Here is a 23,683-nt window from a genome sequence, read left to right as displayed (position 1 = left end):
ACATTCTGGTGTTAAATCAAGTATGGCTAGTTTGGAGGCATCTTTGCCCTTTTTTTTCTGTTAAAATCTTTATTAAGCATTTTCAGGCACTGGGCCTAAATGCTGGGGATACACAGAAAGGCAAAAAACACATTCCTTGTGCCTTCAAAGAACTCACATTATCTAATGGTGGATAGACACTGTGCAAACAACTATGTGTGTACAAGTTAGGCAGCCTCAGAGGGTAAGGAAAGCCTACTTACAAAAGGTTGGCTTGGAGCTGAGTCTTGAGGAAAGTCCGGAAAACCAGGAGACGACACCAAAATCTGCCTGACTGACTCTTAGGGCATCTCTGCCAAAGTGAAGTGGTTCAGTCTCTTGGCAGCCTCTAGAAGTCAGAAATTGTCCACATGATTTTTTCTTTTGAAATTGAGAGATGTAAGTCATCCAGAGATTCTTATAATGGGTTGAGTGCCACATTTCTCAAAGACTTACCACCAAACCATACTGTTTCTTTTGAATTAACACCAGTTTGTTATTCTCCTTCCTATGACCCAGAAGCAGGTACTGCATGTTCTTTACCATCCCTACCTCTTTTTGCCATTTTATCCATTTTCTATCACTATCCAGTCTATGAAGTTGTTGGTCTCTTTTTTTTTCCATTGCAGTCACTACTCAGGATTTTCTTAGTGAAATAAGTCTTGCTCACGTGGTCTCTGCAGTGGTTGTTGAACAAACATTAGACTTGTGTCCAGTGGCTTCTATTCAAGTTTAAATGCTACGTTTTAAAGCGGAACACTGGCAAAACAGATGGAAAAGATTCTGAAAACCATATTCTTAAAAAGAGTGGTTGAAAAAAAATGGCTATACCTAGCCTGAGAAGAAAGGCTAGGTGGAGATAGGATAGTTTTCTTCAGCAGTGGAGTTTTTAATATATTTGAAGAAGGTATGCCCCCTGTTCTGTGTTGCTCCGTAAGACAAAATTAAGAATGGAAATTACAAGAAGGCAGATTTTTAGCTCAACTCTTAACTCTAACAGTTTATGCAGTTATGAAATGGATTACTAGTAGTGAGGTCCCCATTGCCCAGATAGAAAAAATTACCATCTGCCAGTGATAATAGAGACTTTTTCCACTACCTCATATATTGATACTTTCCAACTGAAAATTCTGTAATTTCTGGGTCACTGGGCGTTCCATTCCATGACTGCCTGGGCATAACAGACGAATGACTAATTATCTAGACTGACCTCAGCAACATGTCTTCATTATGCACTCCTGGCCTTGCCGTTCTCTCCTTACTCTGGTGTCTGATGGTCAGGGGCACACACAGCCTGACCAATGTGATCCTTTAACGCTCAAAGTTGAACAGTACACTAAGGCCTCACTCGACCATGTGATAGCAGGCCCTAAGTAGAACAGCTGACAAGTTGGTGTTCTTTGTCAAGTTGGATATCACTTACCCCTTACTCACCTCCCTGGAACACCCTCCTTTTCTCTTAGCAACTGTGGCAGATGAAAGATGAAATAACTGAGGAAACAAAAGTTCAAGTTTCTGAGCATGTAGATTTATTAAGCAGTACATGACAATTGCCTGACAAATAAGGACAAATAGCCTTCCTCAGCTTTAGCACTGGACCATGAATACAGGGAGAGACAGATTTTTTTTTTATACATAAAAACAATCAAATAAGACCAATTAATTAAAACAATCAGAATATAAGATTAGGTAATCTGATTTCTAATTGGAGAAAAGCTAAGGGACTTTCTGAATTGGGAGAGGGAGATTGAACATGTGCAATTCCCTGAAATCAGGAAAGGGGGTATCCCACTTGACGAAGTATCTGTATTTAATCAAAGGAACATGGAAACAATAATTGATTGATCAGTACAGGGCCAGTTTTCAAATACATGTGGGTTGCTTGAGATGTATAATTGGGAGAAAACTTATTGCATCAGTCTTAGGATCTGACTGGGTTGCTGGTCTGCATAACCTAGGTCCTTAGTTAAGGGCCTCTAAGCAACAGGTAGAAGTGGTCCAGATTCCCAGCCATTTAGGAATAGGTAAAAATGATTAAGGTTTTCTCCTAATCCCCACAACTGAGTAAGTTTTTCTCAAGGACAGAAGTTGGACTACACTCACAATTGAAAAGAAAGGCGACTGAATAAGCTCCAGAATTGAATCACAAGATGGAGTCAGCATGTTTCACTCAATTCCCACAATGATCCACTTGCTGTCCTAATCCCCTCAACTCCTCACAGAGAGCTAGCATTACAACCTGTAAAACAGCAGAACCTCCTTTTTGCCTCCAGACCCATTGCTCCCCATAACCCTTTTATGCTAGGACAACAAGTGACTAGCTTTTGTCACAATTCTGAGAAGGCTGAGTACAATCCATCCTATCTCTTTCACTTGGTATTTCCAGCCATAGCAGTCATGTTTTTAACTTGAGTACTTGGTGGTACTGCCTTTAAGGCAGCTGCTTGATTTATTTAACCCAGTCTAGGAATGGGTTTCATTTGCATGTGTTAAATTTTCAATCCAGATCCAATTGTATAAAATAAAATGAACGGTCAGGGCAAACCTCCTTGTGACTTTGCAGTCCAGCATTCAGGAAAAATGAGAAATTTGACTGTTTGCCTTCCTTTGGCAGTAAAGAGATGACTTCTGAAGGCAAATATGCACGAAATTGAGGTTGTTATGAGGGGGGTAGTCCTTATTGGAAGACAAGTGAAATAAATTGGGATGGTTTTTCTAGCAATCGAATACCTCAAAAATATGCTATTTTTTTTCTTCCTGGGTGTATTGAGGCAGTCTAGTGACTCTCTGGGTAGCCATCTCTGATGTCTTCGAAGAATGGTCTTGTCGATCCTGGCCCTTAGCAAGAAATTCCCTAGAAACAAAAAACATTGTATTTGGAAGAAAAAGACAGTGGGATAGTTAATTCCAAAACTTTTGATTTGCTTGTTTCTCACATCCTTTTTCACTCTTGCTACCTTCTCTTTTTACTGTTGGAGACCACTTGACTTGGCTTCATTTCTCCTTTCCACATGTTCCTGGATTGTTCCCAATTAGCATGCAGTCTCTCCTTTTTGTCAAGAGAAGTAGGGTTTGGCATACCTTAAAGACTTAAATTCTGAATTTGAAAGGGGATATTTCTTCACTGTTCACCCCTTTTTTCTGTCTTTTCCCCCCCTTTGGTGTGCTGACTGATATCAGAATCCAGAAATGAGAGCTCAAAATTGAAAGCACCTATTTCCTCTTCTGGCCGAAACAGTGAAATCAGCATTCCCAGCTCTCTGGACATGGAGTATGGTGAGCACTTGAATGCACAGGGTGTCAGGAAAGTCAGGGCAGGGGGGAAAAGTGGGGTAGGTCTTGTTTGTTTTCTATCTTCGTCTTCCTGCTTTTGTGCCAAACCCCCTGCACTCTGGAATAACTCAGCTCTGTAGAAAGTACATACTGTACAGGCTAACTTTCCCTTTCGCCACTCCTGACTCTGGGGTTATAAGTCACACTTTTCTTTTACTTTCCTTTCTTGCTGCCCCTCCGTGATGCTTCCCTCCTCTCCCTCTATTGGCCCTTGTGTTGCTATTTAATGGTCTAGATGGGACGGCCAATATCTCCCGCGAGTCAGTGGGACCTTGAAGATGCCCTTGTGGAGGCCTTGGTGAGGTGACTAGAGATCCTGCTGTGCCTAGAGGCTCTTAGTGACAGCAGGGGTAGGACCATATCCTTTTCTGATTTTTAGCAGAGGAATTTGAGGTAGGAGTGTTGCAGGTATAGGCAGCCCACCAATCAGACTCCATCTTTGGTGCTCCCTGTGGGCTGGCTGTCTCCAGTGACCTCACCAAACTTTTCTACCAAGAGTTTCAGTGAACTTGGCTTCCTGTGGTTTAGAGGTACTCCCACAGGCGATAGAGACTTATTTCCTCCAGCTTGGTTCTGTTGCCTGGAGAAGGCTGGGAGCATCTTTGCTGTTCCAGACACTTCATTCTTTGACAAGCTGGCTGCAGTGATTTGTCTCACCATTCAAAGCTGACCACATTTCTCCATTGTTCTTTCCCAGATGGTAATCAGTACCTATGCTCAGGGGAAGGCATGTTCCGAAGGCCTTCAGAAGGACAGTCTCTCATCAGTTACTTGTCTGAACAGGATTTTGGTAGCTGTGCGGACCTGGAGAAGGTAAAGAGGCTCAGGGGCTAAAAAGGAAGTGAAAAAGGCTGACTTTAGAGTCTCCTTGTTTTACCCATCACAAACAGAAGCTAGCTCAAGTTCATCTCTGGGCAACTCCAGGGAACCTTTCTCCCTGAATATGAATAGTTCATCCCTGATCTTTTGCCAGAAAGTGGATAGTGAAGAGTTGGGTATGTCACCTGGTCCCTTGATTCATCACTTAAAAATACTCTTTCCAGATTCCCTTCCTAAGTGCTTTGATACAAGTCACAGGACAACAATATTTACTCTTGTTTGTGTAAGTCTCTAGGAAAGACTGCTGTGTAGGCCCTAGATTACAAGGAAGGGTTCTCGGGCCATGCCACTGACATGGCTTTTATTTCTGCTGGAGGTGGCACAGGAAGAGGTGGACTTTATAGAACTAGAGGAAAGCGAACTGCTTTCAGATGTGGTGGAGTGTAGCTGCCCAGCAATGAGGGTAGAGAGAACTTAGAAAAGAGGTTTGCTAGTGGTTGGCTCTTCCTCTGATAGCTTCTACAAGTGTGATGAGCCAAAGCAGGGAGTGTCTTTCAAACATTTAATAAGTGGGACCTTTAACATCCCTGGCTCTTCACCAAGTAACCTTCCTCTGGTACCTTCCTTGTCCTAGGAAAATGCCCACTTTAGCATCTCAGAGTCCCTGATTGCTGCCATTGAACTAATGAAGTGCAATATGATGAACCAGCACCTGGATGAGGAGGAAGATGACAGTGATAAGGAGATCCAGGAGCTGAAACAGAAAATCCGTCTTCGGCGGCAGCAGATCCGCACCAAAAACCTCCTCCCTGCCTACCAGGAGAGCGAGCATGGAAGTGAGTCTCTATGGTCCAATCCCAGGTTGCCCTTGCCTTTTCTTGCCCTGCCATAGTCCTAATCTGTTGGGGACCTGAGTTCATTTGGAACATCCCACCAGGCACTATTCTGCTTCTCCATGGTATGCCTCTCCATCATCTCATCCCCATTGTTCCTACAAGACTCAGGATGTTAGGCTTGACCTAACAGGGTCTAGCCTGTTTCTCATCAAAGGAAGTACTCTTGTCCTAAGTTGGTTCTTGTGTTCCCAAGGGTGATTTTTCTTTCCTGCTCTGTAATATGCTAGGGTAACTCAGCCCTCTTGGAAGTCAAGGCTACAAGGCCTAATTTTGCATTCTGTTTACACCGTGGATCTGAGATGACAAACCAGTAAAATGTTTTCAGTTTTTTAATCCTGTTTACCAGTTAAGGTTTCACTTGACACCTCTTTTTGAGTTCCTATCATGTCATATCACTTAGGGCCTCTCAGCCTTATCTCTTCTCCTTCTTCTATTGCTGAGTCATAATGGCACATGGCAGTCTTGTTAACTACTTTCTCTCCCTCTGAAAACAGGCTTTCTGGTCACTTCCAGTGGCTCCCAGTTCAGCTCACGTGATTCAGCACGACTTTCTGACTCTGGCTCCACTGATGAAGTTGATGAATTTGAGATCCAAGGTAAAAGATGTCACACTATTATTCACAAATTTCCATTATTTTCTTTCTTCAGCTTTGGATTGCAGCCTCAGGAACCTACCCTAGGTAGGCACTTACTTTAAAATGAAACACATTCCCTTATAGGAAACTGGCTGTGTCTATAGTTATCTACAGTAGTTTGCTTGCTAGAGTAAACCTATCATTCTCAGACTCTGCAATCCTGTTCATATCAGTCTAAGGAACTCATTGGCTTCTGCAGATTTCCAGATGTAGTAACTGGATCTTTGCTCCATTTGAAGGCTGGCTTATTGCTCAAAATACTATACATGAAAGCATACAAGCCACCTCTCCGTCCTTTTCATGAGAGAGGCTTAAAGGTCCTTCAGTTTTCCTTTAAGCCCATGAAGCCAGGAGCGGGGAATCTTGTAAGCCATTCAAATTTCATGGGCTGCCATTGCTCAGAAATGAAACCTTCACCAAAGGTGACTTTCTGACGTGGTATTTTCTCCCACTGTGTAGAGATGAATGTAGCTCTATGACCCTGAATCTACCTGCTAACACCAAAGCTTAAGTACCATAGAAAGACAGATGTTCAACTTGAAGGGAAACTTATTTATGAACACTGAAGTGATCTGGTACAGTTATCTGGAGGCTGTTACTAGTCACGCTCAGTTTTTCACCTGGCAAGAAACAGCAAGCATTTGTGGACCAACTAGGGCTATGGTTGTTACCTTGCCATAGGGAGCATGCCTTCAGATGGGTTTGGAGAGGTGGAATAGCAATATCCTTTGAGCTGCGTGGGTACCCGCTCTCTGGACTTGACCTCAGTTTCCCATGGAAGGGCAGAGTTTGATTTGGGGATGTAAAAGTGAAGGGTAGTTAAGTCCTCGTACCCAGGAGGTAGAGGGCTCCAATCTTGTCCCTGCCCTGTTACTTCTCCTTCCTGTGACTTGAGCACTGAAGTGCGCCATTTTGTTACCATTATTACACAGATGGTAGTGATGGGGCTAACCTGATTCACTCGTCAAAGAACGGACTGTCAGTGTCCATGGCTTCATTGTTTTCAGGTAGCCTGTGTGTTTGTGTGTGTCTCTAGCACGTGTGTGTGCCCCATGATTAATGTAGCTCAATGTTAGTGTTCCAGAGAATGACAAGGTTTCTTGGGGAGCTAGGCAGAAATCTGAAAATGGAAACCACATATATGGCAGAAACTTTACTGAACTCCCTGCCTTCATAGTCCCTGCTGATTCTTTCTTGCTCTGAAAATTCTAACGTAAATGGTGAACATAGTGGGTATATTGGAGATGAGAAATCAGATTTATAACTTAGCCACTAGTGCTTTTTAGGTAGAAAGATTATAATAAAGTGACGTGACAGCAGGTTTGTAGAGTCTGAATTCAAGAGCCTGTGCTGAAGATTGGCTCTTACCAGCTAGATAATTAAGCCTCAAGAGCCACTAGTTCTTCACAGAAACTAAACACTCAGAGGTAAAACACATTCTTCCATAGAGTTATAATTAAAAACAAAATGTTTTATTAAATAACTAAGAATACATATTAAGTAATATTTCTAATTCCTTTTTTATAAATTAGGATATACAGTTAGAAGCAGTATAGAAATGCAGTAGTTTAGGTACCTTTCACATTCATCTTTAACTGCTATCTCTCATTAATTAGTCTAGTCTTTATCGAATAGTAGAATATAACCAGCTTAGCCCGGATCTAACAGATCTCAAGCCGTGTTAGCAGCGAAGGTCTTCACTTTGCTGCCAGACTTCCATTACAGCTCTAGGCTCTTTACTCTGTTTAGGCTGTCAGGTCTGATGAGGACCCAGGCCTTATTTGGCCTTCTGTTCAGCCAAGATGCTTTACCACATTTCTTCTGACATTCTGGCATCCCCTCTTAGCTGCATTTGTTCCCTTTACCATTTGGTAAAGAAATTTCTTTCTAAAGATCTAATTTCTTTTAATATTCAAATCCTAAATCCTTGAGGATTTTTTTCTTTTTCTTTTTTTTTTGAGCCTACTCAGGGTCTCCCAATTCAGTAGCTACATATCAAGAGTATTTCTTCTTCCAATCTAATGTTGTGGTCTGTTCTTTGGAGTTATCATCATTGTGGCTTCTGTTTGGTTTTCTTCTTTATTCCACCTGACTTAGCAGAAATAAGCTAGGAGGTTTGGAGGAGCTAGAAATGGTTATCCTCAAAATTCCTGAGTACTCTTGATTTTCATCGCCTGAGAAGTGTCAGAATTTGTGTTTTACGATGTAATTTCCATCTCTTAAAAATGATAGAAATGGAAATCTGGACCAAATTATGGAGGGCCTTGAATGCTGGACCCAGACCTTTGAATCACAGCCTCCCACAGTAAGGTTTTTGAGCCCTCACAGCAAGTCATCAAAGTTGGACAGATGTAACATGTTGTGACTGAGGACATGGCGGCTTCTTCCTTTTCTGGGAAGCATGCTACCTTATCTCCTTTCCTTTCTTATGCCCTAGGGACTTAAGAACTTTAAAGCTTGGACAGCTCTCAACGATACGAGACATTTGTGGGCTTCATTCAATTTGATGTGCAGGGGAAAGAGCACTGGTTTGGGTTCAGAGGGCTGGAATTTGAGTCCCAGCTCTTTCTTAATTGCCTGTTTGACCTTGGCCAAGACAGTTGACCCTCTGAGGTTCACATTTATTACTGTAAAATACCAACATCAGACTAGATCATCTCTTACGGTCTCTTCCGACTTAGAATCCTCTGATTCTGTGAATTTGCCAGGAAGTTCCTTGATTAAAAATGATCTAGCTCACATAAGTGAAAGACATATTCTCTAATGGCCACCTGTCTTTAAACTTCTTGCCAGATTCATAACTTGAACAAGGCTGCATGTACACACGCAAACATTTAGGTGCCATGTCAGTAAGCATAAAATTCATAAAGTTACATTAGTGTTAAGGGAATAGAGAACAAGGGAGTAGTCAGAGTTGGGGATGCAGTTTATCAGGGATGGTCAATTTTGAGCTGGCTTTTGAGGGAGTGAACTAGAATGGTGAGAACATTTGGGTTCTGCTGAGTTAGGTAGAGGCCGTTGGGCAGCCTACCTCAGCAACCTTTGCTCGCTCCCCTTTTTCTTTCTCTGGATTTCAAGTAAATAAATATAGGGGGTCGTTGACAATACTAGAAACTTACTTCCAGAAACCTTGGTAAGAGGGTAAAAAAATTTACCAGTTTTTCACTAACTTAACTCTAAGAGCTCTAGGAAGGAGTACATACAGTTATTTAGTTTATCTCCTTCCAGGTCTGTGTTTTACTCAGTTTTTTTCTTTGGGGATTTATTGAGGCATAGAGAAATGTCTGTGCTCACTGTTTAGTGGGATGGTGAAGCCTTTCATCTCTGACGACCTTCCCCCTCCCTCCCCAGAGTCCAGAGGCCTCCCCTCTGTGGCCCTTATGAGACATCTCAGTATTCACTGGGGCAGTGCCAGAGCAGCGATGGGGCACAGAACAGAATTGTTTCTTGTTGCTTTTGACCTGGCACTGGTGTGACATTGTCCCTCCTAGGATCCTTCCTTCGCTTAATCTCTTTCCTTAGTCTTTTCCCACCAGATTTTTGTATGTGTTTGTGTGAGTCCGTAACCACTCTGTGCCCTTGGTGCTGTGTGTAGTATCACTGACCCCTGACCCTCTGTCCCACCTGTGACCCTGCTTCTCTTCCTCTGTAGAAGACAGGCTCACTGGCAGTAGTGTAGAATGATTGCTTACTTCATGGTCATTGACCTTCTTTTCTGTTCCTCTCACATTTTGTTTGCATTCAGATGCTGACATCAGGAGAAGCAAAAGCTCCAGCAACAGATCCCACCTTTCTTCAGAGTCCTTGTAAGTGTTTCCCCGATAAAACCTCCTTCCCTGAGGCATAAGGAGAAACCATCAGGTCTTGTGTGGGACTGGGAACAAAAGGCCTTGGCTGCCTCTGGGGCTGGGCTGCAGGTCAACTTGGCTCTGTCCTGTAATGGTGAGCACAGAGCCATGAAAGCAGTTGCTGCAAGGTCACCTGTCCAGGGGTGTGGGGGAGGGAGGACCCCCTCTAGGATCCAGTGAGACACTGTTTATTGAGGGCTTAGCACCATGCCTGGCACATAACAGGTACCATATAGATGCTTATTCCACTCCTTACCTTTCTCTCCCTTTCCAACTCTTTTTTTTTTTTAATGAAACATTTTTTTTTTATTAATTAAATTATTTAACTTTTAACATTCATTTTCACAAAATTTTTGGTTCCAAATTTTCTCAGAAGTTTTCAATTAGCAGTAATTGTACCTCGGATAAACCTCATTGGCTACAATACTGCCACTGCGCAAAGCTCTTTCTAACTCTTAAGATCCCAGGATTCTATTGTGAGAAACTCTCAGCCTTAGTACAGTCCAAATTTGAAGTGAGGGGTAGCACTTCTTAGGTGTTACATGGTTATGTGGTAAGGGAGCTGGGAACTTGAACTCAAGGACAGTGAGCTTTCTTCCATACCATAAATTAGATCCCAACTGAAGAAGCATGGGATCTTAGTTTCTGAATATGAAAATAAGAGAATTCAAGAAAATCAGACTTATTAGAGTTGAAGACCCCCAGGACAGCTAGGTGGCACAGTGGATAAATCACTGATCCTGGAGTCAGGAGGACCCGAATTTGAATTTGACCTGAGACACTTGGCCCTTTCTAGCTGTGTGACCCTGGGCAAATCACTTAACCCCAGTTGCTTCACCAAAAAAAAAAAAAAAAAAAGAAAGAAAGAAAAGAAGCCCCTCTAAGCAACTCCTGCCTCCAGTTAGGGTAAAAAAAGAAGCTAAAGAAAAAAAAATTAACACATTGTAGCCTCCAGTCCACACCTCCCTTCTTCCCCCAGCCTGGGTCAGAGGTAGGCTCCCTAGCCGGCCCTTCAGCCTTCCCTCTCTCCTTCCTGATGCTCAACCTGCACATTCTCTTTGCTGTCTTGTTCTTCCCACCAGCTCCCACTGTTTTCTGCATTCTACGTCAGCCGAGGCCGTGGCCATGGGACTTCTGAAGCAGTTTGAAGGGATGCAGCTCCCAGCAGCCTCAGAGCTAGAATGGTTGGTCCCTGAGCATGATGCCCCACAGAAGGTAAAGGTCCCCCTCCTGTTCCTTTCACCCTCTTCCATCTAGCTTCGAGCCTTTGCCACAAGGTTGCTTCACGTGGAATTTCTCCTTTCTCCTCCCAACCCCTTTGCACATGTGACAGCTGGGGTGAGGAGGCATGCTCCCTGCCCAGGGTTTTCCCATGAGGGAAAAGAATGACTTGTGTATTAATTACTTTCATACTCTTAGGCCACATGTTAGACTAAGCAATAGAACTCCTGTTTCTATCTCTTTATCACCCAACTGTATCTGTGAGAGAGCCAGCGACAGCCTTATTGGGGTAGACAACTTGCTTCTTCCCCCGCAAATAGACTTTTTCTCTCTTGGTTTTGCTTTGGGGTACTAGATAGCTTTCCACATGGTGAATCTCGACCCTAATCCTAGTCTCCTCTCATCCATAGGAAGAAAAGCAGAATGTCAATAAGATGCAGGACATTTTGTCAGATTCATTCAGAGAGAGGCCAGCTGAGTTTGGGGTCAGTCTCAGGCTTTCTGTTCATTCCATAGCAAATCCAAGGACCCAGTCCCATCCCTGTTCCCCCTCCTATCCCTAGGGATCATAAGGATTGACCTACCATCTTTCCCAACATCCTCCAGAGCAGGGGTTTTTAACCTGGTATCCATAAACTTCTTTTAAGATATTTGGATAACCATTTCAGCAAAATTGATTCTCTTTATAATCTGATATATTTTATCTTAATGCGTTTAAAAACATTATTCTGAGGAGGAAGCCATAAATTTCAGCAGACCACTAAAGTAGTCACCTTTGACAGTGATAGTCAAAATAAAAAAGATGAATACCTCCTGATCCTAGACTAAAGCTAGGTCAAGCCCCAAACTAGACATGGGATTCTGGGCTGGCACCCTAATGGTCTCCTCCCACTGGGCCATGGTTCCCCCTCAGGGACAGTGACAGAATTTTAATAGCAGAGAGGAGTTCTTGGGAGATTGTTGGAAAATTGTGCTTGAGAACCAGTGTACTTGACTCAGACAGTGGCTAGTTTGGAGCCCAGGGACAGAACTCAGAGAGAAATCTGAGATTACCTGAAGTCACGGTGATGGTTACTGAGGTGTCTTTCAATTATGGCCCGATATATAGGATAGATCATGAGCTCCTGAAGGGCAGGGACAATTTCGTTTTTGTCTTTGTATTCTCTAGCACAGTATCTTGAGAGTAGTAGGGGCTTAATAAATTCTTGTGGATTAATCAACAAGGGAGGGATGGATTCCTTGTGCTGCTCCCCTCCAGGTCACTCTTGTCTCCCTCTTCCAGCTCCTGCCCATCCCTGATTCGTTGCCCATCTCACCAGATGATGGAGAGCATGCTGATATCTACAAGCTACGCATCAGAGTTCGAGGGAACCTGGAGTGGGCCCCACCCCGTCCCCAGATAATCTTTAACATTCATCCTGCCCCCACGTAAGCGACCAGTGACCACATTTGTTTCATAAGGTGCCAGTGATTTGTTTGCCAAACATCTCTTTTCACCCTTCTCAAAATGTGGCCTCACCAACTATAATGACGTACCATCTCATCTAATTCCTTTCAAGTGGTAGAAGACTACGGCCTCTCCTGAATTTTATTCTTTTTTTTTTTTTAGCAGTGATAAACAGTTTTTATTCAGGCAATGAAACATGAAAAAAATATATTAGTACTTATTATAATAATTTCATTTGTGTAAGTATAACTCTTACAAATATTTACCTGACATATAAAAAGGGAAATAATTGTACATATGAAATTTATGTAGATGATCATTACATATACAATGCAATTCTAGTAGGAGTCAGGCAGCTTTCACCCTTCCCTATCACTCACTGTACGGCAGTCACAGGGGCACCGTGGAAGGAAGTGTGCAATTAGGATGGTCACTTACTGGCACATATGTTACTATCTGTGAAAATCTATTGGCAATGTACTTGGGCTGACCACAACACTGAGGAACATACTGGCACCTCTGAGAATTAAAAGAGGCATCTGGATTCTAGCACAAGGAAGAGAAGACTTCAGGTTGAATCGAGTCACAACTTGGGGGTTGGCTTAGAGTTCCAGTTCTCATGACCACAAGACCATTTGAGTTATCAAGTAAATACAGAAGATTACAGTTATTATCCTGAGCGCTCCATGAGGGCAGGATTTATCTGAACTTTGGATCTTCCCCAGCACCAACACAGACTTAATACATATTTGTCAAATGATTTAAAGATTTTACTGGCAGAGAACTTATTTAGATTGGATTCTAGATGCCACTTCAGGCAGAGGGCAATATAGTCTTTAATAGCTCTAAAAATATAGAATAATTCGAAATATAGGGATGGCTTGGCTGTATGCCTGGTCTCCGTTTATACTTAGGTTATAGAATACCCCAGGTGAAAATTGTGCACTTAGAATCCATGAGATAACCATATAAACACGTCAGCTTATAGCCACTATAAACATATTTTAACTAATAAGCCATTCCATAGGAATCTTGCTTATTCAAGGCTAACTGCGGGCTGATAAGAAGGAACTGTCTCTGGATGACAACCTATGAATATGCGATTGTTCAGACCCTATTACAGGCAGAGAGAGAGTTCACCCGTTGCTGAAGAATGCTGCCCCTAAAAAGTACTTTGCTAACTCTAGAAACAGTATTTCTCAAAGTAAACCCTGCAGAATTTTCAACAAAGCAGACCAAGGGAGGAGACCAAGGGGTTGATTAGTGACACTAGTCACTCACTCTGATACCTACTAGCGTTATTCTTTTAACTTTTAACAGCGTTATTCTTACTAGTGGCATTCCTTGACCTTCATCCTCTTTTTGATGGTTTTGAGTGGTTTCTGCTATGCTTTTATAGTATTTGGTACTGAGTGGTTTCCTTCTATTATTGCCCTTCCTTCTCTGCCTTTTGATCCTGTATTCTGAAATGGAGGCTGTCTACTATAGGCAGCCCTTTCTTAAATTACAACCTTATTCTCCCGGGGTCAGTTATCATCCTTATGAGGTCCTCCTGGTAACTGGGTCACAAAAGCCAGATGGGCAAATCTACAAATAAGCAAATGCTCTCTTTGTAATCTACTCTTAGGAAGTGAAAGCCCAGTGTTACTATCTCCCCCTACCCCTTGATGTGAAGGCACGCAAGATACGCTAGTCAAGTGTCTGCCAATCCTTGACTCCCTCCCTCTTCCCACAGGAAAAAAATTGCTGTGGCCAAGCAGAATTACCGCTGTGCAGGGTGTGGCATCAGAACAGACCCTGGTGAGTACCTTCTTCCCACCTTGCTCCATGAGTTTCTCTTCTGCCATGATCTACACTTGGAAGAGATAAGGAGGGATGTTCAAAGAGATGAAAAAAGAATGCTGGATAGTATCCAGGGGAAGGAGAAAGAGACCAATAGAAGGGTGAAACTGGGTGAACCCAACAATCCCTAGGTTGTCTTAGATTGTGTCACTGGGATTGTGATAAGGGCAAAAGATAGATGTTTCAACTAGGTCCCTAAGGCTAGATCCTTAGGCAGTCTTCAGGGTGGGGATTCTGTTATCCTTGTGCCCTCCTTCCCACCAAAGACACCATCTGTTCCCCACCCTTAATTAGATACAGGACCCTAGCTTTACTCTTGCTCTCTACCTTGGCCTTCCTGCTCCCCAGACTATATCAAGCGGCTTCGTTACTGTGAATATCTGGGCAAGTACTTCTGCCAGTGCTGCCATGGGAATGCCCAGGTGGTCATTCCTAGTCGCATTCTGCGAAAATGGGACTTCAGCAAGTACTACGTCAGCAACTTCTCTAAGGACCTGCTTACCAAGATTTGGAATGATCCACTCTTCAATGTGCAGGACATCAACAGTGCCCTCTACAGGAAGGTCAAGCTGCTTAATCAAGTCCGGGTAAGGTGGTGGGAAGAGATCCATCATATTCTTTCCTTTCTCCTTGCCTCCTTTCTTTAGTGCACCACTTCTCATATTTTCCTACTTCTCTTCCTCTTGGCCTTGGACTTCCAAGTTAGGTTCCTTGTCCTTCCTGACTTTTCTTCTCCCTTCCCAGATGTTTAGCCTGAAGTAGAATCCCAAGCTTAAAAATGGTCCTGATTACCTGCTCCAGAGAAGCAGATGTAATGCCCTGTAGATCTGTCCTACGTCTGTGTCCTTGAGTCACTCAAAAATATTGTTACTGGCAGGTTAAGGATTAAGTGTCTGAGGCCTGGGCTTTCTGACTTCTTTTCTCAGCTCAGCCATCAGCATTGTGAGTGTGGGCAGACCGCCCAGGTCTGTCATCACTTGGACTGCCCTTGGGAGTGAGCCGGACTAGCATACCAGGTCTTCTTAATTTCATGGCCTGATGCATTTCTGAGCAGCCTTCCATACAGTTTCATGGATAGGTAGGCTTCTCAGGTGCAAAGGAATCCACCTTTTCTGAAGCCCTAACATCCCCTTTCTCCCCTTTGTTGTCTTCCCCTTCCCTCCCATCTCTTTACTCAGCTGTTGCGGATCCAGCTGTACCACATGAAGAACATGTTCAAGACTTGCCGGCTAGCAAAAGAGTGAGTCTCATGTGGGCTGTATAACCCTGGGATCCCTTTCCAGGAGCTACTCTCAAACTTTTGAGTGTCAGGACTTCTTCAAGCTCTTAAAAATCATTGAGGACTAGTTGTTTACATGGGTTAATTCTATTGACATTTACTGTATTCAAAATGAAAACTGACAGATTTTTAAAATATTAATTTATTTTCAAATAAATCCATTACATCTTAACCTCAGTAACATTTTTATGAAAAAGAACTATTTTATGAAACCCCCCATTCCCTTCTCTGTAAGACCCCCAGTGGGTCTGTGGACCACTCTTTGAGAACCACTGCTTTATAGTTTCTCCGTGTCTAAGCTTTGCCTAAGTAAAGCCCAGACCACTGGCCCTTGGGAGATCTAAAAATGGCCACATGAAAGCGCTATCACCAGTTGTGCTTTGGTCACCTTATCTCATGGAAGAGACTTTTGTGGTGGTGACTGGCAGTATGAAGGATGGTTATCATCAGTCTCCCATGATGGTTACTTCTCAGGAGCTCGCTCACTGTCAGGGTCAGGGGAGTGGTTTGGTCTGGAATAGGTGGGCAGAGCAGGAGCATGCTAGGGCCCAAGGCTCTGTGGCTGTCCACACTGGTCTGATGTAGAGGGCTCCTACAGAACCTTATCCCTCCTGTGTCCTCACAGCCTCCTGGATGCCTTTGACACGGTGCCAGGACACTTGACAGAAGATCTCCACCTGTACTCCCTCAATGACTTGACTGCCACCAAGAAGGGAGAGCTGGCACCTCAGCTTGCAGAGCTTGCCAGGGCAGGCACCACACACGTGCAGCACTGCATGGTAGGAACTTCTTGCTTTTTGATTCCTGTGAATGCTTTGATTGATAGTTCAGTTTGGAGTAAATAGTGAAGGAAATAGCACAGGATTGCTTTCTACTAGATCATTCTTGCTTAGAGGCAAAGAATGAGAAGGAAAGCCGTCTCTTTCACGGAGGAGCAAGTACTAGGAGACTTCAGTCCTAGCAATGCCCTTGAGTCACCTAGCACAAGCCTTGGTGTCCTGAGTGCCTGCAATTCAGAGAACCCTTGCTTCATTGCTCAGACAGTTTCCATTTTGGGTTCTTAGGATCTCCCCCATTGATGAAGCTGGAGCAAGGGAAGCAGCAGAGAATCTTGCTTGGGGTTAGGAGGATGGCAAAGGTTTCCACTTGCATGGTGGAGAGATGACCTTACCCTTTATATTTAATGTTTGTTGTATACGTAAAACATTTTGTTTTTAAATGATAACCCAGACTGGAGCAGTATATTTAAGATGTCCTAGATACAGAGAATTTTTCTAACTGGCCCCTCTCTTCTTTCCCCTCATTGAAATTCAGCCCCATGGCCAAGGGCATCAGGAATCCAGTCTTGCTCTTGGCCTTTCTCTCCAAAGCTTCTGCCCAACATTCTTGACCCACATTGCTAGGCTTAACTCTGTCCTCTTCTTCCCCTGTGGGGCTCTAGAGTTTGTAGTACATGGAAGGAAGTGAATGAGATCTCACAGCTGCAAGGAGAGCCCATGCAGACTTTCCACCTGGGCACTGTGTCCTGACTCCCTGTTCACACTGCCCTCCAATGTGGCGACCCCTTCCTGCTGGCCCCTGGCATTCTGCCCTTCACCCCTCTCCTGTCTGCTTTCTTCCTCAGCTCTGCCAAGCCAAAGGCTTTATCTGTGAGTTCTGTCAGAATGAGGAGGATATCATTTTTCCATTTGAACTTCATAAGTGCCGGACCTGTGAAGGTGAGGCCAAAGGGAAAGGGGAATGAACAAAAGTAACCCCTCTTGTGCTGTCTTTTCAGTTGTTGAAAGTTACCTTTGGGAATCTTGAAAACGCTAACAGAGCGAGGCTCAGAAGGGCTGGATTCTAGTCCCAGCCAGACCACTGGCTGCCCAGTGACTGGAGCTTGCCTTTTAGCTTTGGAGGCCTCAGCTTTTTTAATCTAAAATAAAATATGTAAAATAAAGGAGTGAACCAGGTAATCTCAGAGGTCTCTTCCAACTCAGCAATTTAAAATGTTTTTGTTTGTTTTGTTTTAATGAACAAACTACCTGTGTTACTCTGGTAGTCCTCTGATTCACTACATGGATGAGTAGTAATTAATCCAAGCCTGGAATAACAGAGATTCGTTCTCTTTGTTTTTTTTCTTCTTTCATTCTTCTCACTACCCCACCTCTAATCCTGTGTAGAGTGTAAAGCTTGTTACCACAAAGCCTGCTTCAAGTCTGGAAGCTGCCCTAAGTGTACACGGCTACAGGCCCGGAGAGAACTGCTGGCCAAGCAGAGCCTGGAGTCCTATGTGTCCGATTATGAGGATGAGACGGCCGAGGTTGTGGCTCTGGAGGCCACCTGAAGAATGGCGTGTGTCAGAAGATACTCAAAACCGAGCTGTCCTGTGGACTTCCCCTCCCAGCCCACCTGCCACCCTGAGGGTTTTTTATTTTATTTTTTTATAACTAATATGAACCCCTCATCTAGGCACCTTACCTGATATGTGCCAGGTTACTGGCTCCCTGCTTTCCAGTCTGCTATGGAAGAGGATTTGTTGGGAGCCAAAAATTTTCACCAGGATTGGCAATGGTCAAGGACTGCTGGACCTGACTTCCTTTGCCACCTTCTGGTCCTTCAGGGCCAGCCTGCCCTTCCTGGTTACTGCCTCATATCCTCAATACACATCCCACTCTTTCCCAGTTGGTTCTAGAGCTTCTGAACCAAGGTTCTCCCAAGTCCCTAGCAGAACCTACTTGCTTCTCCTTTCCTACTAAAACAGGAAATGTTTTTTTTCCTCTCTCTCTAACCTTGGAATTGAGTTAAACTAAACCCTGAGGAGGCACAGCATAAAGCAGAAATAGCATCCTGGGTATGCTGCACCTACTGTCACTTCCCAGGCAAACAAAATGTCCACAGAGCCTATGCTGGTGGGGTTGGCACAAGGTACGGGAACAGAACAGTCCTCTGAGGGTGGCCCCTGTCCAACCAAAGCAGGTGTAAATGAAGCAGCAGCTCATTGCCTGCTTTAAAGGGGATTCTGCATCTAGGTGGGATTGAGGTGTGTCCATCCTTTTCCATCAGCCCTTGTTGCATGTTAAAATTCTAACACTTAGCCATTTCAGCATCATGGTGCAGGGAGGATCTTTGGCCATCAGGCAGATTCCTAATATCACCATAAACTGAGTGCAGAATTCCTGCTGCCTTGCTTAAGGTTATTTCACTGCTGGGGTCTCTGGTAATTGGTGACTGTAGGTAAAGCTCAGTTCTCCTTCCTCTTTGCGTCCAGCAGTGAAGCCAGTGCCACCCCTGGTGCCTAGTCTTTGTTGTCATTCCTTTTGTGGTAGGTACTGTTCCCTAGGGGAGGCATAGCCAAGCTATTATTGTAAGTGGCTGGGTCCCTGTGGGCAAGTGACTTATGTGCCTCCTTTTTCAAGACACAAGTCAACTGTTGCCACTTAATGCACTTAAAAGCGTTTAATCTAGCCTGGTGACTCTTAGGTGTCCACTTGTCCTTTTCGTTTTATTTTTTTTCATTTTATGTACTTTTGGGAAAATGTTTTCAGTTTGGAGGGGTTTTTGGTCACTTTCCTGTTGATGTCTGTCCTTGTCCACCACAAGTAAAACCAATAGCCCCAGACTTTGAGGACTGCTGCTTTATGGACTGCTGTTGGGCACATTTGTCTGCATGTTCCTGTCTTCCTGCAATTGGGTGTGTCTAATGTGGGTAGTCTTGCCCATGTGCTGTCTCAGGGAAGGGCGCTTAAAGTCGCATGTGTTTAGTGGAGGCCAATGAAATGAATGTGATTTAAGCACAGTAGAAGTGTCTGCAGGGCAAGAAAAGGTGTGATCAGAACATGACTACAGTGAGGTAGAAAAGTAGTACAACTTTTCTGGAGGATCCTCAGTGTGGCTGTGAAGACCCGAGTGCTGGCTTCTGGTCATTGTAGCTTGAGCCTCCAGAAAGTCTAATCGTCCAGCCTCGCCCATGCTCTCTCCACCGTTAGGCCTGGAAGCCCCTTTGCCAACTCCCAGAACCTGGAGATGAGCCTTGTGATGATGGGACCACAGGCCTTCTGGTTTGGAAAGGTGGTGATCTTTGCCTCCGGTTTTGACATAGGCTACCAGGCCAGCCTTCCTTAATCTCAGTCCCTTGCTGAGGGAGAAATGTGCCATCTAGCTACCCAGCCTGTTTGCCATTAGCTAAGGTTTACACCAGGAAATGTTACTGTTAGCTTCTCAGCCCAGCTGGGGAATCTTTCAGTTTTCTGGTTCTTTCATTTCCTTCACTTCATTCCAAGTTGTTAATCTGGTTCAGTAACTTGTCAAATCCTTGTCACTGTCCAAAGGGCCCCTGGTTTTGAGTTTTATTTTTTGAGGGGGGTGGGAGATGGAGGAGCAGGGAGGGCAAAAAAAAGGGAGAAGAATGTTGTATGTGTGTGTGGGGGTGGAATGAGTGTTTTAAAAGCACCTTTTCAGTATCTGAAAACCCAGTGTTCTGTTATGAGGAGTGATTTCTCTATGCACTGACTGAATTTGGGGGTGGGGTAAAGGAGCCACTGAAGAAAGTTTCTTCTCCTTTATGGAGTGGAACCAAGTATATATTTTCTGTAAGTGAAGGAAAAGGCAGCTGCTTACAAAAGTGGGGACAAGATTCAAGACATGGCAGAGGAGTGGAAAGTAAGCATTCTACATCAGTGAGCCTGTTCTTGACTTTCTCCACCAAGATATTCGAGTCTGTTGTAATAAATAATGTGATTAATATGTGTCATAAAGTATACTGTATTCTGAGCTGGATTTTTGCTTGCTGTATTGTACTTCTTACACAGCCTAACAGTCTAATGTCACCTTAAATAAACTAAGGAAATGAAATTTTTTCTGTTCTCTTGCATCTTTTCTGATTAGAGGCCCACCAGGAGCAGAGCACATGTCCAAGAATGGGCAGGTTTCCCAGTCTGGGCCGTAATGTAGACAAAAGAATCAAGTTCTGTCTTTTAGGTGTCATATCAGTTTGGCTAGAACATAAGTGCTTTATTAAACATTCACCTCTTTCGGTTCAGCAGCTTCACCCATGAGCTCTGCGTTCATCTATAGCCCCAGTCTTGGCTTCTGTGGTTCTCCTCTTAAAACTCCAGATGCTTGTTTGACATTTCCACATGGGTATTTAAACCCATGTCAAAAACAAATTCATCTTCTAAAGTTGGTTCTTGATCCTACCTAACCCATGAAGAAAAATATGGCATTCAATGTTGTAGGTACAAGTCTGCCAGAAAATTTTTTTTACTATTATCCTAATTTCTGTAGCATAGAGGGAGAAATGGTTGAACTGGTGGTCTCCTCATGTCCTTGGACGTCTCTCCCACATCCACTTCTCCCAGATTTTGAAGTAATATTTATCAGATTCTTGAATAAGGAAATCCTACACATTGACAAAACAGTTACACAACCCAGGTAAGGTCAAAGTTAATCTTTTGATTCATCAGTCTGAAACAGTAGTTAATCTTACTGAATAATTTCTCCAAAACTACTACTCAGTCCCTCTTATTCTTCCCCTCCTGCTTCCCTAGTTGGTTACTGGGGACTTTGTATAACCTAAAACAGTGGTGTTAAATAGAACTGGGATCCTTGGAGGCCAAATATTGACTGAGAACACCACAAATTAACATCTGTGTTGTATTGGGTTTTTATTTATTTTGTTAAACATTTCTCAGTTAACATTTTAATCTGTTGGGGGTGGGACACAATTACTTGTTACCCTTAGCTCAGGTCTGAAAGACCTCTACTTTTTCTTAGGGGCCCATTATTCTTATCCCTTCAGGGCTTCAGTTGCTCTCCAGTGGTTCTATCAAGGGCCCCTTTGTCCTTATTCCTTAATGGTCATTACTCCAGCTACTTCCAGAGGAAATGCTAGTCAGAGAAAGGGGAGTAGGACATTTTTTCAGTATTGACAGGGAAAGACTGATAACAATGTAAGATATGTACGTGGCTTGTCTGATCAGTTGCATGGCTAGATGATTTGAGGTTTGGCCTGCTTTTTCAAAGAAGAAAGGAGGGAAAGGGCCATGTCTGCATCACTAGCATGCTTTATACTCACTGTCCCTTACAGGAGATCATCACAGAGAATAGTAAAGAAGCAGAAGTTGGAGTTCTACAGGTTAGAATATACTAGGAAATATACAAGAATAAAAGAGCTCGTCAGCTGGGGAGCAAGATAACATCTCAGCTCAAACGCTGAAAGAGAATGATCTCACCCAAAAGGAGATCCTCCACAGTCTCTAGAATAACAAGTGCTGGAGGTCAGATACATGGTGGGGCTGACTCCCATACTTTGTACAGCTTATAGTTAGCTACATAGAGTTGTCTTTGCTTCTCAGGAGGTAACTTCTCCCATCCATGAACATTTATCAAATGCTTACTATTATTCTCCAGCCACTGTGCTTAGCACTAGAGATACAAAAAGAGGCAAAAGACAATCCCCATTTTCAACTAGCTTACAATTTATGGGGGAAAAACATGCAAACGAATATATACAATGCAAGCTGTATACAGGATAAATAGAAAATAACTGAGGGAAGGCACTTCAATTAAGGGACTGAGAAGAGCTTCCTGTGAAAGACAGGATTTTAGTTGGGTCTGAAAGGAAACCAGGGAAGTCAGTAGATGGAGTTGAGGAAGGAGAGCATTCTAGACTGCCAGAGGAAATGCTGAGGCAAGAGATCTACCTTGTCCCTGGAATAGTCAGGAGGCCAGGGTTAGTAGATCAAAGAGTACATGTTGAGAGAAAAACATAAGGAGACTGGAAAGGTAGGAGGGGGCCAGGTTATGAAGAGCTTTGAATGGTAAACAGCATTTTGTATTTGGTTCTGAAGGCAACAGAGAATCATTGGAGTTTAACAAGTAGTGACATGGTTGGACCTGCACTTTAAGAAAATCACTTTCTGTGACTGAATGGAGGGTGATCTTGAGGCAGGTGACTACAGTAATCCAGATGTGGAGTGATAATGATCTGCTCTAGATTGGTGTCAGTGTCAGAGAAGGGAGTAGATGTGAGATGAAATCAACACCTTTGGCAACAGATTGAATATTGGGGGTGAGATGGGACAGAGTCCAGGATGATTCCTCTGTTGTGTGCCTGAGGGCCTAGGAGGATGTTGCTGCTCTCTATAGTAAAAGGGCAAGTGGGGTGGAGGGTGGGGGAACAAGGTTTTTGGGGAAAAAATGACTTGTTTTGAATATGTCTAGTTTAAGATGGCTGATGGGTATCCAGTTATATGTTTGAAAGGCAGCTGGATATACAAGAGAGCAGGTCAGCAGAGAAGCTGGGGAAGGACAGATAGATTTGAGTATCATTAACACAGAGAGAATTAAAGCCGTGGAAGCCGATGAGATCACCACAGGAAGTAGTGCGGAGGGAAAGGAAAAGGCCTAGGACAGAACCCTGAGGAACACCTACCGTTAGAGAGCATGATCTGGTAAAGGTAAAGGAGACCTGAGAAGGAGCAGCCAAAAGGTAGGAAGATCAGCAGAGAGAGGTGCCCCAAAAAGCTAGAAAAGAGTATCCAGGAGAATACAGTGGCCCACAGTGTCAAAAGCTGCAGAGCGGTCGAGAATGAGGACTTAGAAGAGGCCTTTGGATTTAGTCACTTTGGAAAGAGCAGTCTGGGTGGAATGGTGAGGTCAGAAGCCAATTGCAGGTACTTGAGAGAGTGAGCGAATAGAATGTGGAAGCACCTATTAGAGACATGCTTTTCTGGGAGTTTAGGCCCAAAGGGCACAAGAGATAGAAGACAATAGTGGGAATGGTAAAATCAAGGGAGTTTTTTCTTGTTGGAGGAGACAAAGGGCTCTAGTTGGCCATTGAAAGTCTTTCCCCACTGCTTCCCAGGAGGTCCATTCTCCATATGGGAAAGTCTGAAGACTCCCAAGAAATTCTAGAACCGTCCAAAGTCCTTTACAGTAGGTATACCACATCCCCTCAGCCAATCAGGAGTCACATCTTTTTCTGCATAAGCAGTAACACAGTACCAACTGTGCCTCTGCAAAAATGCCTGAGGTTTGGGAGCAATCTGCAGAGCTGCGCTTTCAAGTTGGTCCAGAAGCTTTAGACAAAAAAAAAAATTAATGCTCTTCTAATAGTTCTAAGGAAGGGGGCAGGGTCTGCTTCCAAGTACCATTAATTCCCCAGTCACCCAGCAACAGCCTTATGTTTGGCTACCATGTCTGTGACTCAGGTGCTGTGACAAATACAACCTTAGTCCCATAGCTAATGTGTCTCTAAGTTCTATAGATTATAGATTCTGCTGCTGTTATCTCTTCCACCCATCCCTGCCTTTATATTCCCCATCATCACCTTTGTTCAGGTGCTTGTACCTAACTACTGG

General features: G+C 43.7%; 1 protein-coding gene and 1 non-coding gene across 4 annotated transcripts in view; one reads left to right on the top strand and one right to left on the bottom strand.

Moving 5' to 3' along the window:
- RUBCN (rubicon autophagy regulator) overlaps positions 1-20,174 on the top strand; it is a 74,250-nt gene extending 54,076 nt beyond the window's left edge. For 2 of the 3 annotated variants that reach the window (XM_072613699.1, XM_072613698.1), the window contains exons 8-21: positions 3,199-3,294; positions 4,049-4,164; positions 4,805-5,006; positions 5,561-5,662; positions 6,634-6,708; positions 9,447-9,507; positions 10,632-10,764; positions 12,053-12,198; positions 13,953-14,017; positions 14,408-14,646; positions 15,238-15,299; positions 15,964-16,117; positions 16,963-17,056; positions 17,504-20,174. In XM_072613699.1, the coding sequence (XP_072469800.1) occupies positions 3,199-3,294; positions 4,049-4,164; positions 4,805-5,006; positions 5,561-5,662; positions 6,634-6,708; positions 9,447-9,507; positions 10,632-10,764; positions 12,053-12,198; positions 13,953-14,017; positions 14,408-14,646; positions 15,238-15,299; positions 15,964-16,117; positions 16,963-17,056; positions 17,504-17,667 (1,709 nt within the window). In that variant the 3' untranslated portion in view covers positions 17,668-20,174. The remainder of the gene's footprint in view (positions 1-3,198; positions 3,295-4,048; positions 4,165-4,804; positions 5,007-5,560; positions 5,663-6,633; positions 6,709-9,446; positions 9,508-10,631; positions 10,765-12,052; positions 12,199-13,952; positions 14,018-14,407; positions 14,647-15,237; positions 15,300-15,963; positions 16,118-16,962; positions 17,057-17,503) is intronic. The other variant, XM_072613700.1, reaches the window with a different exon arrangement.
- Positions 9,881-9,993, bottom strand: LOC140509444 (U4 spliceosomal RNA). Its single transcript, XR_011968758.1, has one exon. It is a non-coding gene; the product is annotated as a U4 spliceosomal RNA (small nuclear RNA).
- Positions 20,175-23,683: the final 3,509 nt, after the last annotated feature.

The sequence above is a fragment of the Notamacropus eugenii genome, chromosome 5, assembly GCF_028372415.1.
Source record: "Notamacropus eugenii isolate mMacEug1 chromosome 5, mMacEug1.pri_v2, whole genome shotgun sequence".
Lineage (NCBI taxonomy): Eukaryota > Metazoa > Chordata > Mammalia > Diprotodontia > Macropodidae > Notamacropus > Notamacropus eugenii.
This window is presented reverse-complemented; position numbering and strand designations above follow the sequence as displayed.